Source organism: Echinops telfairi, unplaced genomic scaffold, assembly GCF_000313985.2.
Source record: "Echinops telfairi isolate 266 unplaced genomic scaffold, ASM31398v2 ScPeMD7_6;HRSCAF=24_0, whole genome shotgun sequence".
In the NCBI taxonomy this organism is placed as follows: Eukaryota; Metazoa; Chordata; class Mammalia; order Afrosoricida; family Tenrecidae; genus Echinops; species Echinops telfairi.
The window spans coordinates 141,046-155,877 of record NW_022103902.1 but is presented as its reverse complement, the minus strand read 5'-3'; the positions used below and the strand labels follow the sequence as shown (position 1 = coordinate 155,877).

Below are 14,832 nucleotides of genomic sequence, written 5' to 3'. Positions count from 1 at the left end.
AATTCCTCTTGGTTACATTACCCTTGGTCACGCCCTACCAAGCGTCCCACACCCACCTCACCACCAATTTGGATCACTTGTTGTTCCCTTGTCTCCCTGGGTTTGTTCACACCATATCCTTTCCCCCCACCTCCCCCTCTCCCATGTCCCCACGGAACTGTCAGTCCTGTTGTTTTCTCCTCCAGATTGTTCATCCAGCCTGTCTTATTTAGACAGACTTGTGGAGATAATAACATGCAGAAACACAAGACAGCAAAACCAAGCAACAATATACAACAAAACAGCAACAACAAACCACTGACAAAGAAGAAAACAAAATGCAACAAGAAAGAAAAGCTTGTAGTTAGTTCAAGGATTGCTTGTTGGCCTTTAGGAGTGTTTCTTAGTCCAGTCTGTTTGGGCACCATACCCTGGTCCCAAAGTCCACCTTTGGCATTCCCTGAGGAGCTAGGTTAAAATTTTAACATGTTATCATCTGATCACCCTTTTGACCGATTGTTCATTTATTCTAGTTTTTAAATATTTTCTACTTTGTTTTTTATTATCACTATTGGGTATCTGGTTTTATATTTTCATATGACACTCAAGACAGGTAAATCTAGAAAGATGACTAACAGTTTCCAAGGGCATGGCAGGCGAGGTTGAAGGGAATGGCGAGCTAATGAGGATAAAAAGAAAGCATTTTAATTGATTGTAGCGATAGCATAATTTTTAAGATGATTGAACTAAACTTGTGAATCTTTTTTAAAACTAGCTTTAAATTAATAAAATGGGTCAGAACTGTTAAGAATTGGGGAAAGGGTATTAGATTAATGTGACTTATAAGTGGTAGTAAATCATGGGCGATTAAAATTCCTACCCATTTTCTGCGTTCCCTCTAGGCCAGTGGTCCTCAACCTTCCTCATGCTGCGGCCTTTTAGTACAGTTGCTCATGTTGCGGTGATCCCCCAACCATAGTTATTTTCATTGCTACTTCATAACTGTAATTTTGCCACTGTTATGAATCATAATGTAAATATCTGAGATGTAGGATGTGTTCTCATTGTTACAAATTGAACATAATGAAAGGATAGTGGCTGATCACAAAAACTATGTAATCATGTACGTATTGTGAAATATTTATTTCTAGTCGCATGGGTAAGTCAGGTGTATCTGCATGTGGAAGGACCTGTCTGGAGACAGAGGAGCAGTGCCTAGGGTCCTAGACCACTGGAAATAAGTGTTTTCCTAGGGGTCACCTAAGACCTTGTGAAAGGGTCTTTCGACTCCCAAAGGGGTCACAACCCACAGATTTAGAACTGCTGTTGAAGTGAAGGAGTTTAAACTTTTGGCACGTGACATGTAAAGTACTGCACATCCCTATAGTGGGAGTGAAATCTTCATGGGGCACAACCTCTGGATCCCTAATGTTGAGATATTTTCTTATTTGAGATGCAGCAAATTACATTAAATTGCCTGGGTTTCTTAGATATTTCTGTAATTTTGCATGTCTTTTGTAATGTGCTAACGTTCCATGAGTTTTGAGCACTTGATTTGACAGGCCTGTGTTTGATTTTGAAAAACAGTATCGCCAAGCGTACACAGGAAATAATGCATCACAAATCCAAGCAGCTATGAAAGGATTTGAAGAAGTCATAAAGAAATTCCCAAGGTGTGCCGAAGGCTATGCACTATATGCCCAGGTAATTATTTTTTTTATTTTCCAGAGGTTTTTCGGTTGCAGTCCTTTTTAAAGGACTGCAAACCAGACAACGTGGTTTCCCAGTCGCAGCCCCAGCGGGAGCAGGTGGCATTGCGCGTGCCGTGATGCTTCCGACTCCCAGGAAGGGCTGCATCGTCCTGAAGCTCCTGGTGCACAATTTGCACCATTACCTAAGGCCCTAATTCTTCCTAGGAAGCTTAACTAAAACATTTTCCTCCTCAGGATTGCATTTGAATTGCATTTGCCCACCTTCCAAGAAAAATGTGCCTCAGGAAATCTTACTGTGTATAGGTGGAGGAATAGCCAGGAAATCGTCTCCCTGTTTCACATCCTGTTTCAATTTTTCTGTAGTCTTTTAAAATCATTTTAGAAGTATTCTTTGGTTTAAAATTGAAGCTATGGAAAATAGAATTCAAAAATTAAAATAGTTTCACTTTGCAGTTATTGAAAATTTTTGAAAGATTATGAAATCTAAATCACCCATTTACTTGAAACTGATAAGCATTCTACAACTATAGTTGTAATTCTCCTTCAAAATAAATTATGTGTGAATGATTCTGTTTCCTAGTTTTTAAAAAACATTTCTTTGATAACTACATAAGTCAGTCATCTCTACTGTGTAATAACTTGTTTTGTTAACAAAAGACCCAAACTCAACCAACAGGAAGCTAACACATCACTGGCATATTCCTCTTTCTAAACCATTGTTAACTTGGTTTGTTATGCTTCTAATCTCTGTTACGCTATCATTAAACTTAAGTTTCTCTATAAGAACATTGCTATGTGTGTGATGTATTCTTTTTAGGTTTTAATGTCACTGCTTTAGGGATTGAAATTCTGGGGTTTGAAACATAGAATGCTCTTATCTCCATTTGAAATAATCTTATATGGTGTTTTCTTTTAAAATTCCTACAAGAAGTTATTATAAGCAATTAACAGTGATTATAAGTGATTAACAGCACCGGTTGCCATCTATATGTTGTATTTACTTAGTTGTAAAAGCTTGTACAGTAGGATGATTTTACAAACTGGGAAGTTGATGTGTTTTCCTCAGTGCTTATACACAGAGATCTATAACAATGCCCTATAAACTTCTTCTTTTTTTCTTTTTTCTTTTTTAGAGAGTGAGGTAGTGAGAGAGTGAGGCAGTGAGAGAGTGAGAGTGAGACAGTGAAAGAGTGAGACCGTGAGAGAGTGAGACAGTGAGAGAGTGAGGCAGTGAGAGAGTGAGAATGAGGCAGTGAGAGAGTGAGAATGAGTGAGAGAGTGAGAATGAGTGAGAGAGTGAGAATGAGACAGTGAGTGAGTGAGTCAGTGAGAGAGTGAGGCAGTCTTCCTATAAACTTCTTAAGGAAGCCCTTCCATTTGAAACCAGCTTGCAACCCCAAAGTGTAATTTGGTAATGAAGGAATAAGTTTAATAAACAGTATACTTATTAACTGCATACATTGTCATCTTAATACAACTGAAGCATCTCCTCACATAGGCGTTAACAGATCAACAACAGTTTGGTAAAGCTGATGAAATGTATGATAAGTGTATTGACCTGGAACCAGACAATGCCACAACATACGTTCATAAAGGGTATGTATTCCTGTTCTTTTATTGCATGTAAAAAAAACTAGTTTAATAATAAAATGGATTTCCTTTGGCCATTGAGGAAAGGACTGAGTTAATTGTTAAATTTCTTTGTGCTTGTTTTAAGTTTCATTGTTTTTCATTCTTATGTAAACATTGTTAAGAATACTATTTTCCCTCATAGATAAGACCTTTCATTTCAGTTCTGGACATCCTGTCAAACATTACTCATATCAAATAGAGGAAGCACGAACGATCTCTTCGCCATGAGTAGGTGTAGTCGTCAGACTTTGCAGTGCCCAGGCAGTCACGGGACATAATTTCCTCTTACTATGGGGCTCATGACAGACCCTGTATACATTATGAAGAAAATACAATTTGATGCTAACCATATATATTTACAGAGGAGCCCTGGTGGCACTGTGTTTACACATTGGGCTGCTAATTGCAAGGTCAGCAGTCCGAAGCCGCCAACCACTCTGAGAGACAATGAGCAGACTTTCTACTCGCGGAAGAACACCAGAAACACAGCAGCTCTGCCCTGGCCTGTGGGGTCATACTGAGTCGGCATCGACTCAGTGACCGTGAATTTGATTTAGGTTTCTTGATATTCTGGATACCTACCGTTTTGATTTTGGGTTTTTCTGTGCTGATTATAAATTGTGTCGATTGTAAGTTCCTTGGATGAGAAGTTGGTGCTGAGCCATGGTCACCTGTCTGTTTACATTTGTAGTTTACTTCAACTTCAGTGGAAGCAGGATCTGGATAAAGGCTTGGAGCTTATCAGCAAGTCTATTGAAATTGACAACAAATGTGATTTTGCCTATGAGACCATGGGAACTATCGAAGTACAAAGGTAACTTACAGCATCTGTTCTCAGGAACTCCTTAGACTCACGTTTTCATCTCGTCGCAGACATGTTACTGTCAGTAGCCATTACATGTTTTGTCTTTGTGGTCGAGCTTCCAACGAAGTAAAGAATACGTCTTGGAATCCCACAGGGGCAGTTTGACCCCATGTTAGAGAGTTGCTATGAGTCAGAATTGGGTTTTGGTGCAGTTAAGATGATGATTTCCTTGTCAAGCGCTGTTTGAACATACCCGGCTCTGATAAATACAGAAAGGATCATATCCTGCTGTGTGGTTCTTAGATCTCTGCGTCTGCCACGTCACGCAGGGCTCTCACACATGCTTTACTGGTGACTCCTCCTTGATGGTGGTGGGAATCCTTCTTCCTGAGGCTGCTTACTCTCACAGCCAGCAGAATAGAACTGACTAATTCTCAAGTAGAGTCCTCTACACCTCGTTGGCATGGTTTCACCCAGTACTTGGTGGGGTGTGTGGCTTTTTGTTATAGTGAAAAGTTTTGAGAGGGGGGTTAATACAAATTCAGGTGGGCATAGTCCCAAATCATTGAAGCTCTGCAGCAAGATTATAGGAATGCTGGCCTGTTTGAAAAGGTCTCAAAGATGAGCCAAGAGAGGGAACACTGCCAACCTCAAACAATAAGCACTGAAGTTCAAAAACCAGTGGAGAAATGACTAGCTGCTGAAGTTGGAGTCTCACATTTTCTACATTTTAACATCTGGAGCTCAGTAGGGGCCCAAAGTATCGCATGAAATCATCTACCTCACAGAGCTATACCTTCCGTCCATCTTAGTAACAATACCTAACGCTCTTACGTTTTGTTGGAATCTTAGTGGAAAACTTAACGGTCAGGCTCCATGTAACATTTGTATTATATCTGATGCTTGCAATTTCTGTTCTTTTAGAGGAAACATGGAGAAAGCCATCGACATGTTCAACAAAGCTATCAACCTGGCCAAGTCGGAAATGGAGATGGCTCATTTATATTCACTTTGTGATGCTGCCCATGCTCAGACGGAAGTTGCAAAGAAATACGGATTAAAGCCGCCAACGTTATAAAACTGGGGAGGGGGGAAAGTGGCCCTCTTTTAATTTACCCTCCCTCCTCAATTGAACCCTGCAGACACTGTCATGAACTCTGTTGAATGGTGGAACTTAGTGACTCCGCTTGTGTTGTCATTTGTCACATCCGTTTCGTTAGGTGTTGTGGGAGTGGCTGTTGAAGGGAGCGTGTGCTGCCGCGATTATTCCCTGTGCAACAAAAACTTCAAGCCCGCCACAGGGCGTTTTGGTCAAGTTGCAAAGAGTGTAAATGAAAACGGGCCATGCAAACAAAAACTTGGATTTGCTGATTTGGGGGTGGGTTATAATCTTGATCATTTTTGTCTGCTTACACCGGTATATATGATAAGTGACTATTTTAACAGTATCTTGGTTTTTAAATGAATATAAATGATCCCTGTCAGCGGGTTTTGCTTTCTCAAGGAAACTAAAGTTTAAATGGGGATTTGTTTCTAAGATGGCAGAATTGAGAGCCCCTTTCAAACATTGTCAGCATGCACACTTTGGACTCTCCAGAACTTTTAAGTCAGTGACCGCTATTAGTCCTTTGATCCCTCTCACCTCTAATGGGTAGTGTGCATTGTTCTTGCACTCCGCCATCGCCGGTTTCTGTGTGGTACACTATGCAGAAGCAAAGTGCTCTGACGACAATGCTGGAACGCTGAGTTGGGAAGAGTGGACCACGCAAGAGGTTTAAGAGTAAACAGAGGCATGTTTATGCTTGTCTTGCTATTTCTGTACTGAGTACTGGATTTAATAATAGTATACTTTTTAAAGAAACTGCCGGTTGGTTGTGTACATAACCTAAATAAAGATATATGTGTGACAGAGGTATTTAATTAGCTTAAAATTTCTTATGAAGATAATGTGGTCGAAGATTCATCCAAAAAGGACCTGAGACCTCGAGCCAGAAGCACAGTGTTTTCTGAACTAGTACTATGCTGTGCTCCGGCCGGGGTTGCGTTTGTGTAAGTGGTCTGGAAGCCAGGGCTCTGAGCGATGCTGAGGGCGAGCAGTGCTTTTTCACTGTGAGGTGACCGTGGGGCTTATTTTTGAGGGCTTTTGTTTGACATTGTTTTCACTTTGACCTTTCCCCTACCTCCTTAGAAATAGCTGTTTGCCAACTGCTGCTTTTATAGACGCCCTTTTGCTTCTATGCTGGATTGATTTTGGATATTCCAGGTGGGGGTGGGGTTATCTAATTTCATATAACAGAGCAAACCTTCACTTTCACTTTCCTATGTTACAGTGTTAGGGTAAAGGTGTATTTTCTGTCTTTAAAAGGGTGCTTTGAAACCAAAAGGATTTTGTCTGCAAATGGTATCATTTAAGAAACTTAGAAATTACCTCTTTACAAAGTCATTTTTTGGAAAGGGACCCCTGTAACTGGATGGGAGAGAAGTCAAGGTAATTCAAAATGGTTTAGGTAATGGAACGTTGGCGAACCCCACAATGTTCCTAAATTATGTATCTACTCTGGTAACCCCTGAACACAGAAACGTTCCACATATGTAAATGACCTTTAATGTTCTTTTTTTGTTTGCATGGCTGTATTACTCTTACCCTGGTATTTTCTACTCCTCTGCTCTCCTGCACTTGGAGTTGGGTAGGAACCACATACACACGCAAAGGAGACGGAAGCATGTGCCATCCAGTACTACCATTCCACACCCTCGTGAGTTCTATTGCCTGCACTGAAAATTTTTGAAATTGAAGGCTGCATCTGTCTGTATCTTTTCTTTTGTAAATGACCTCACATGTAAATTCACCAAATAAATATGCCATTCAAGCTTTTCTATTTTTTTAAAATAGGCAGTGTGCAGTGAAAGTAGAATGGGATCATTAGAATTCACATTGAGTATAGGAATAGGCTTTACGTAAGAACTACAGTGTAAATGTAGTGTCTTCGTGTGAGTGATGCTTTCTGGAAAGCAGGACTGGTGAAGCTGCTCATTTCATCCCATACCTGTTCCATGCGTATACATACATGTCAAACTTGGGGGGTGGGGGGCTTTATCCTCAAGCTGGTTTCACCAGTGCATTTTGATTTTAGTTTAGCCACTAGTGGGTAGTGAGCATGGTTAACATTGATCAGGTTTGGGACCACCCAAAGATATGCCTTGGAGAAGGAAGGGAGGAGGGTGTCCTGCGAAGAGCTGAGCTATGGAAAACCCTACAGAGTAGTTATCAACTAGGGGGCCAGGGAGTGGGGGCGTGCTGTGGGGAGTTGCTATGAATTGGAAATCACAGCACTGGGTTTTGATTTATCCTTAAATGACTGGTATGGATATCCTAGATTTTTTTTTTTTTAACATTTTATTAGGGGCTCATACAACTGTTACCCGAATCCATACACACATCAATTGTGTAAAGCGCATTTGTACATCGTTTCTCAAAACATTTTCTCTCCATTTAGACCCCCGAGATCCTAGATTTTGAAATGAAACTTTATACCTTCTGGAGTCTAAAATTGTTTAAAAGGTGCCTTGTCTTTGTAGAACTGCTTTAAGTGACAGTTTCCACAGCATATTAGGTTCTTATCAAGTAAGGTTTCTATACAACTTGTTCGCGGAAGTTGGCTGCATTTTTTGGCTGTAACAAACAGGAGTGTATTACCAAAGATTAGGTTGGGTGGATGGGGTTGTATGTGGCTTCTATAAGGGTATGTGTCCATGGAGAGGGTTGAATAATAAATACTAGCAGTGCTGCTAAAGTGATTTGTTTGTAAAAAAAAAACAATTGGTACTGTTTTTGCCATGTCAGCACTGGTAGGATGAATGATGCTTCCTCTAAAAGACTAATGTTGAGCTGTAACAGGGAGTGTTTTATAGCACAAGTGGGGGTCATTGCCCCAGCTTATTTGGGTGGATTTTCAGTGCAGTTTCAAGTATCCCTGGAGGGAGAGGGGTTTGAGACTTAAGGAAGTGTGCCCGGAGGCAGCACTTGGAATAGGATCAGTCAGAAGCTCAGGTGTGTGCTGGAGTCCCTGGAAGCTCCTGCGGTGCCTCAATGTTGGTGCAGCATTCTGAGTTAGACTTTTCAGTAACTTGCTGTTACCAGCCACAGGAAATGAATAGGTGTGTCGTTGGCCATGTGTAACAGGTTTATATTGTAAAGGATTTCTTTTGAATTGTCAGGTGAGTTCAGCCCCTGGGAAAGGGCATTGCCAACATGGACAATCAGTGAAAAAGGGCAAGGAGATGGATTGGCACAGTGGCTGCACCAATGGGCTCAAACAATTACGACGATGGCTCCAAGCCAGACAGTGTCTCATCATCTTGTCCGACTTGAGCCTGGCGACACCTGACCACCAGGAAGGACATGGTCTTATGTGTACTTCAATTCTGTGTATGCCCTAGTGGCATGCTGGTTATGTCTTAGATGGCTAACCATAAGGTCAGCAGTTCAAAAACACTCCATGGGAGAAAGACGGCTGTCTGCTCATAAGGAATTAAGTCTCTACAACAGTATAATCAATAGCACTGAATTAAACATGTAACTCATTGAATTGGAGAATGTATATTTTTGCTACAATTGAAAGACATGAATAATGAGCACAAGAGGAAAATGTTCTAAAATTGATTGTGGTAATGATTGTACAACTTTTCTTGATAGATGGAACTGTTGTATGATGTGGATAAAGTGCTAACACTGCTAAATTTTACAGAAAGTGATCCTTAGAAACCCGCAGGGACAGTTCTACCCTGTCCTATAGGGTTGCTGAGTGCATAGACTTGATGGCTGGCAAGTGAGCAAATCTGGTGAAAGGTGTGCGCACAGTGAAGCAGAGGCAAGTGCCCGGGCGTGTTTGCAATGTGAAATACACGTGATTGTGGTGTAATCATCAGTGAAAGGTCACCTTTCAGATTTGAGCTAAAAGTCCAATCCTTTCAGCCATTACACTCCCTAGACTGGTAGTCATCAAAAGGAGCAATGCTTAGGAACATGCATTGGAAACGTATTTGAAGATACCATAATTGCACGTGGTCTACAGGGTTAAGGGAAGGTTTGGCAGGGCAGGACTTGAGAGGCCATGACTGAAAGGTACTCAGTATTCTCGCGGGTCAAGTTTATAGCAAGGGGGACTAGAATGGAGCATCGTGCGATTCTTAGCAGAGATGACCAGTTGCTTGAATATCTGAACTACTGCATTAACTTACTCTTCTCAATACCTGACCTACAGAGAGCTGAACATGCTAAGTCAGATTCCTGGGTGAGGGGCAGTGGACTGCATTAGAGTGCGAAGTGCCACATGGGGGGGTGGGGTGTGTGTGTGTGTTTCCTCTTGTCCTGGGGGTTTACTGGGGATGACATGGAGCTTAGGAAACCCAAATCATAATGGACAGCAAGCAAATCTACTCAAGCTTTGCATCAGCTGGAGAGATTCTTATAGTGAGCAAACCTCTTATCCCAGTAGGAAACACTATCTCCATCTGCCAAAGCTGTTCACTATTGAGAAAGCCTTGTGAAATAAAGCTGCCCATGTCTGCTCAAAAGACATGAATGCAAAAGACTCAGAAAGCTGACTCCCACATACTTGTCTTAATTCACCACAAACTTAATCTTTTATCAACTTGAGAAAAGTATTACTGGTCTGAGCATCAGGTAATCATTTAACACATAAACACTACCATCGAGATGATGCTGATTCATAGCAACCCTATATAGGGTTTCAAAGCCTGTAATCTATGCAGAAGCAGACTGCCTCACCTTTCAGTGGCTTGTGGGTTTGAAATGCTGACGTTGTAGTTAGCAGCCCCTTACCCAGCAGCACCACCTTCACGTGACTGTTGGGTGCAATCAGGTCGGTCCTGACCCTTAGCGACCTTACTGTGCAACAGAACAAAACGCTGCTCAGTCTGGAGCCGCCCTGTTACTGCTGGGCCTGAGCCCATTGTTGCAGTCACCGTGTCAACCCGTCTCTGCTCCTCCACTGCTGCAAGCACAATGTCCTCCAGGGACTGGCCCTTCCCATTATGCCCAAAGTGTGTAAGACAAAAGTTTCTCCTTGCCTCTAAGGAGCACGCTGGCCATACTTCTTCCAAGACGTTTGTTTGTCTTTGGCAGCCCGTGGTATTCTCAATATTCGCCAGCACCGTAATTCTATCATTCTTTGGTCTTCTTTACTCAATGTGCAACTTTCATATGGATACATGACAATTGAAAATTCTATGGCTGGGATCGGACACACCCTGATCCCAACCTTGCTTTTCAGCACTTTGAAGAGGTGTTTTTTTTTAAATCACTATTGGGGACTCGTACAACTTGATCACAATTCATACACACAGCCATTCTCAAAACATTTGCTTTCTACTTGAGTCCTTGGTATCAGCTTATTTCCCCCTTCTTCCCTTGACCCCCTCATGAACCCTTCCTTGATATTTATATTTTGTCATGTCTTACACTGTCCAATGTCTCCACCTGCTTTTCTGTTGTCCCTCCCCAGGAGGGGGTTATATGTAGCTCCTTGTAATCGGTTCCCCCTTTTAATCCACCTTCCCTCCACCCTCCTGGTATTGCCACTCTCACCACTGGTCCTGAGGGGTTCATCTGTCCTGGTTCCCTGTGTTTCCAGTTCCTATATTTACCAGTGTACATCCTCTGGTCCAGTCGGATTTGTAAGGTAGAATTGGGATCAGGATAGTGGGGGGTGGGGGGTCGCAGTTAGGTGGGGGAGGAAGCATTAAGAACTAGACTAGACGAAAGTTGTATGTTTCATTGTTGCTACACTGCACCCTGACTGGCTTGTCTTCTCCCTGCGACCCTTCTGTAAGGGGATGTCTAGTTGCCTACAGATGATACGACTCTTGTTCTTTGATGCCTGATCCCATTGACACCTCATGATCACAGGCCCAAAGCCCATCTGCTACCTTAATACTAAGCCTATAAATATATGTACATAGATTTAGTTCCCCATCATCATATAAATCTATTTACGTATGTACATGCTTGTATTTAGACCTCTATAGATGCCCTTTTGCCTCCTAGTTCTTTATTTCCTTTTACTTTTCTCGTCCCACCATCATGTTCAGCCTTCATTTGGGTTTCAGTAATTCCTCTTGGTTACATTTCCCTTGATCAAGCTCTACCAGGCCTCCTACACCCTCCTTGCCATCACTTTTAGATCACTTGTTCCCTTGTCCCTGAGTTTAACACCCACTTCCTTTTCCCATGCCCCTCCCTCCCATGTCCTTCTGGAACTGTTGGTCCTATTTTCTCCTCCAGATTGTTTATCTTGCCTATCTTATCTAGATAGACCTGCAGAGATAATAATATGCACAAAAAACAAGACAGCAAAACAAGAAAACAAAAACCAGTGCCAAATAAAAGCCTGTAAATAGTTCAATGTCTGTTTGTTGATGGGGTGTCATGCCCTGGACCCAAAGTATCTTTGGTTTTCTCTGGGGACTTCCTTCCTCTACTCCCCTTATTGTTGCCTCGGTGTGGTGGGGTCAGATTGGGCGCAATTCCCGCACTGTCTCCAGTGTTGTCCCCACAGTGCTATGAGTCAGTGAGGGACATTGTGTCTCTTATTGGTGCTGGCCCTGTGGTCCTCTCTGTGGATTGGCTGCTCTGAGCAGGAATATCATCCTCAAGGCTTGGTGGGCCAAGATGTTCCACTCTCTCTTCCTCCCCCTTCATTTGCTCCCGTGTGCTCTGACCAGACATGTCCCTCTCCCTGAGCTGTAGCTTCAGTGCTGTCCTCTGAAGTGAGTTCTTCTGCAGGGAGGTGGGGGCTGTCCATATAGTAGGGATTGGCGCTGGCCCCTCAGACCTCAAGAGGTCTTGTGCAGCAGATTTTCCTAATGCAGTGTGTTGTGTTGTTTGATCTCCTGTTGTCAACCCAAATCTGGAAGCAGGACCCAAAGTGGGTTGCTGTGCTTGAAGTGGATGTGTGGCGTTAGGAGCCCTTCAGTCTGAGATTTCCTCTCATTCCCCAAAGCATTTCCTCCAAAACACTGCTCAGAATAGTTGGGAAACAAGTAGACAAGCCTTTCTAGTGGTCATCTCAGTGTTACAGAAACAAAGGTATTTTATCTTGATTTAACAATCCTGCAACAGAGCAGGTAGATGGATGCCCATACTTGGTGTTTGTATTTCCTTTAATGTGTTGTCTTCTTGTCCTGTTGTACCTGGTGCCTTGTAAGAACATGAAAGTAGTACAGTAGGCATGCTGGCTGAGTGTGTGTGTGTGGTAGGCGTCGCTATTGCTTTACCGTTGGGAAAATTACATGGCTGACCCAAGTGTTTGAAAAGCTTTGATTAACTGCTGTTCTACTGTAACTTGATTATCTAATGAGTTAGGTGACGATTTCCGCCCCCCACCAAGAAATAATTTGACATCTGCTCTCCTATAATGGTCTCCTCTATTTGGATCTGGCAAACCATTTAGCTAATGTAAGTGGACACTGCATTGGGTGATGTCCTGTGTTGAAAGGAGGCTGTGCCATGATGTGCAGTTAGTCTTTACAGTATCACTCAACTTTGACCCTGCTATTTGAAGCTCGGCATTAACAGATTGCAAATTAACAAATTTACTAACATTAAACCAAAACCGATTCCCTTTGTCATAGATGAATCCAACTCACAATAACCATAGGACAGAGCCGAACTGCTCACGGGGTCTCCAAGCCTGTCATTTTCATAGAAGCAGACTGACCCGTCTTTCTCCTTCAGAGCAGCTGGTGTGGGTTGAAGTTCCCAAACTTAGAGTTGAAAGCTGTACCTCCGGGGGTCTTTGCAGAGTTTTAAATAATTAAATATCAATTAGAGGCTAACAAGTGGGTTGGGGGGTGGGGTGGTGGCTTGTTGCCACTATCAAGTTAGGCCTGTGCATAGTGTGCAAGCTGATAAAAGGTTTAGCTGCAAATATGTTTGAAGATGAATGTGCCCCCTGGCCCCAATTTTAGGGGCTTTCCCACTCCTTTAGCGCTGCTGTATCGGTTTCTTCGGAAGCGAGCTGGTGCAGTGAAGGCAGAGGATGCAAAGGGAACTGAGGACGGAAATGTGCTCTGCGATACTACACTTAATGTTGGCTTCCCCACACACACACACCATGTCTTAAAATTGGAGATAGGTATTACAGTGTTAAGTTTCTTGTCCAGTTAATATCTCCTTTCAGCTAGGGTTTTGTTTTCTGTATCTATGTTTGAAATAAGCTTGTATGTCATTCAAGACTCCAAGTTCACTTCAGTTTTATGTTTCCTTCTTTTGTAGCGACTCAGCCCAAGCTTTCGATCTGAGGGTTGTTGGTTCCCAGCTAGTTACTCTTGAATGAAGACTGGAGCCTAAGGGCAAACTAGTCATTCAAAGAGAAGGCACAATAGAATAAGATGATCTTACTACAATTGGGGATTAAAAAATACTAATAAAATAAAATTGGGGATTAGAGTTAAGGCCCAAATACACAAATGACTGAGATAAATGCATACAAGGATATTATTGATCAATGATTATTTTGTAGTTGGATCTCCAAATGAATATCAATATGCAAGTTAGAGCAGGCCCAGCCCTCAAAAAATGGAGTGCCTCCTCCCCCGTCCATTGTGGTAATGGAAAAACTACAGTGCTCTTCCTTGCCCCTTTTCTCACTAGTGGTTTTCAATTTCTGAAAGCTTCTTCCTGCAGTTCCCATGTTTGATCTGTGTTCTTCAAGCAAACCGAAGCCTTCTGAGTTGACCTCTCTGCTCTGAAGTTAACAGACTCAGCAGCTCTGCTGTTCTGATTGGACCGTGCTCTCTGAATCACTTGGTGACTCCAACACTCATCCCTAGTTATGACTGTCTTCATGAGCTCTGATCTTGCTGAAAAGACTCTTTGAGTTAGCTGATCTTTGCACAACGCCCAAAACAAAGCCAAAAGCTTGCTGAGGTGAAGATGTCCACTTAAAATGCCAACCAGGTGAGATCCCAAGTTCAGTAGCTACCGCATCAATGATATGGTAGTCTTTCTCCCCACTTCTGGATGGTCTTCCCTCTCTTGGCTCAGCTTTGAGGTCTTCTTGACTTTCTTGAAAACATGTTTGGTGTGGGGCAACAATCCCAGAACATTGTTGCACGGTTTCAGTGGTTGGAGAAGATGCGGACAAGTTTTGTTAAAAATTTGACATTGCCCCTAACCTCAGCACAGTTGTTTTCCTGGGCACAGAAAGTATGCTTCTTTGGAAGGAACCTGAATGCGAAGAAGACAAGTGTATTACTGAGAACGCCATGCACCACCGGTCACAGAGACACGTTTGAACACATTGTGTTCGGAATAAACCTGTGCATGTAAGAACTGGAACCCTGGCAGAGGAGTGGTTCTTAAAGTGCAGTCCACAGGTCTTAGACGTTCTTGACCTTTAACCTATAAAATGTTCTCCAAGGACACAGGACGATATGAGGACTTATTAGAAAGAGCTGGTAGCACAGCGGTTACTCATTGGGCTGCTAGCCACAGGGTCAGCCATTCACCCAGCAGCTGTTCTGTGGAAGAAATACTTCACTTTCTACTCCTATAAAGTTAGTCTCACAACCGCTGAAGACAAAGTGGGTGAATAAGCAAATGTGAAGAAAGCTGATGGTGCCTGGCTATCAAAAGATACAGCGTCTGGGGTCTTAAAAGCTTGAAGGTAAACAAGCAGC

The 14,832-nt window shown here is 42.5% G+C and overlaps 1 protein-coding gene across 1 annotated transcript in view; it reads left to right on the top strand.

The window, feature by feature from the left end:
• TOMM70 (translocase of outer mitochondrial membrane 70) overlaps positions 1-6,998 on the top strand; it is a 34,267-nt gene extending 27,269 nt beyond the window's left edge. The window contains exons 9-12 of the mRNA XM_004706370.2: positions 1,567-1,683; positions 3,190-3,287; positions 4,015-4,137; positions 5,053-6,998. Of these exons, the coding sequence (XP_004706427.2) occupies positions 1,567-1,683; positions 3,190-3,287; positions 4,015-4,137; positions 5,053-5,206 (492 nt within the window). The 3' untranslated portion in view covers positions 5,207-6,998. The remainder of the gene's footprint in view (positions 1-1,566; positions 1,684-3,189; positions 3,288-4,014; positions 4,138-5,052) is intronic.
• The last annotated feature ends 7,834 nt before the right edge of the window (positions 6,999-14,832 follow it).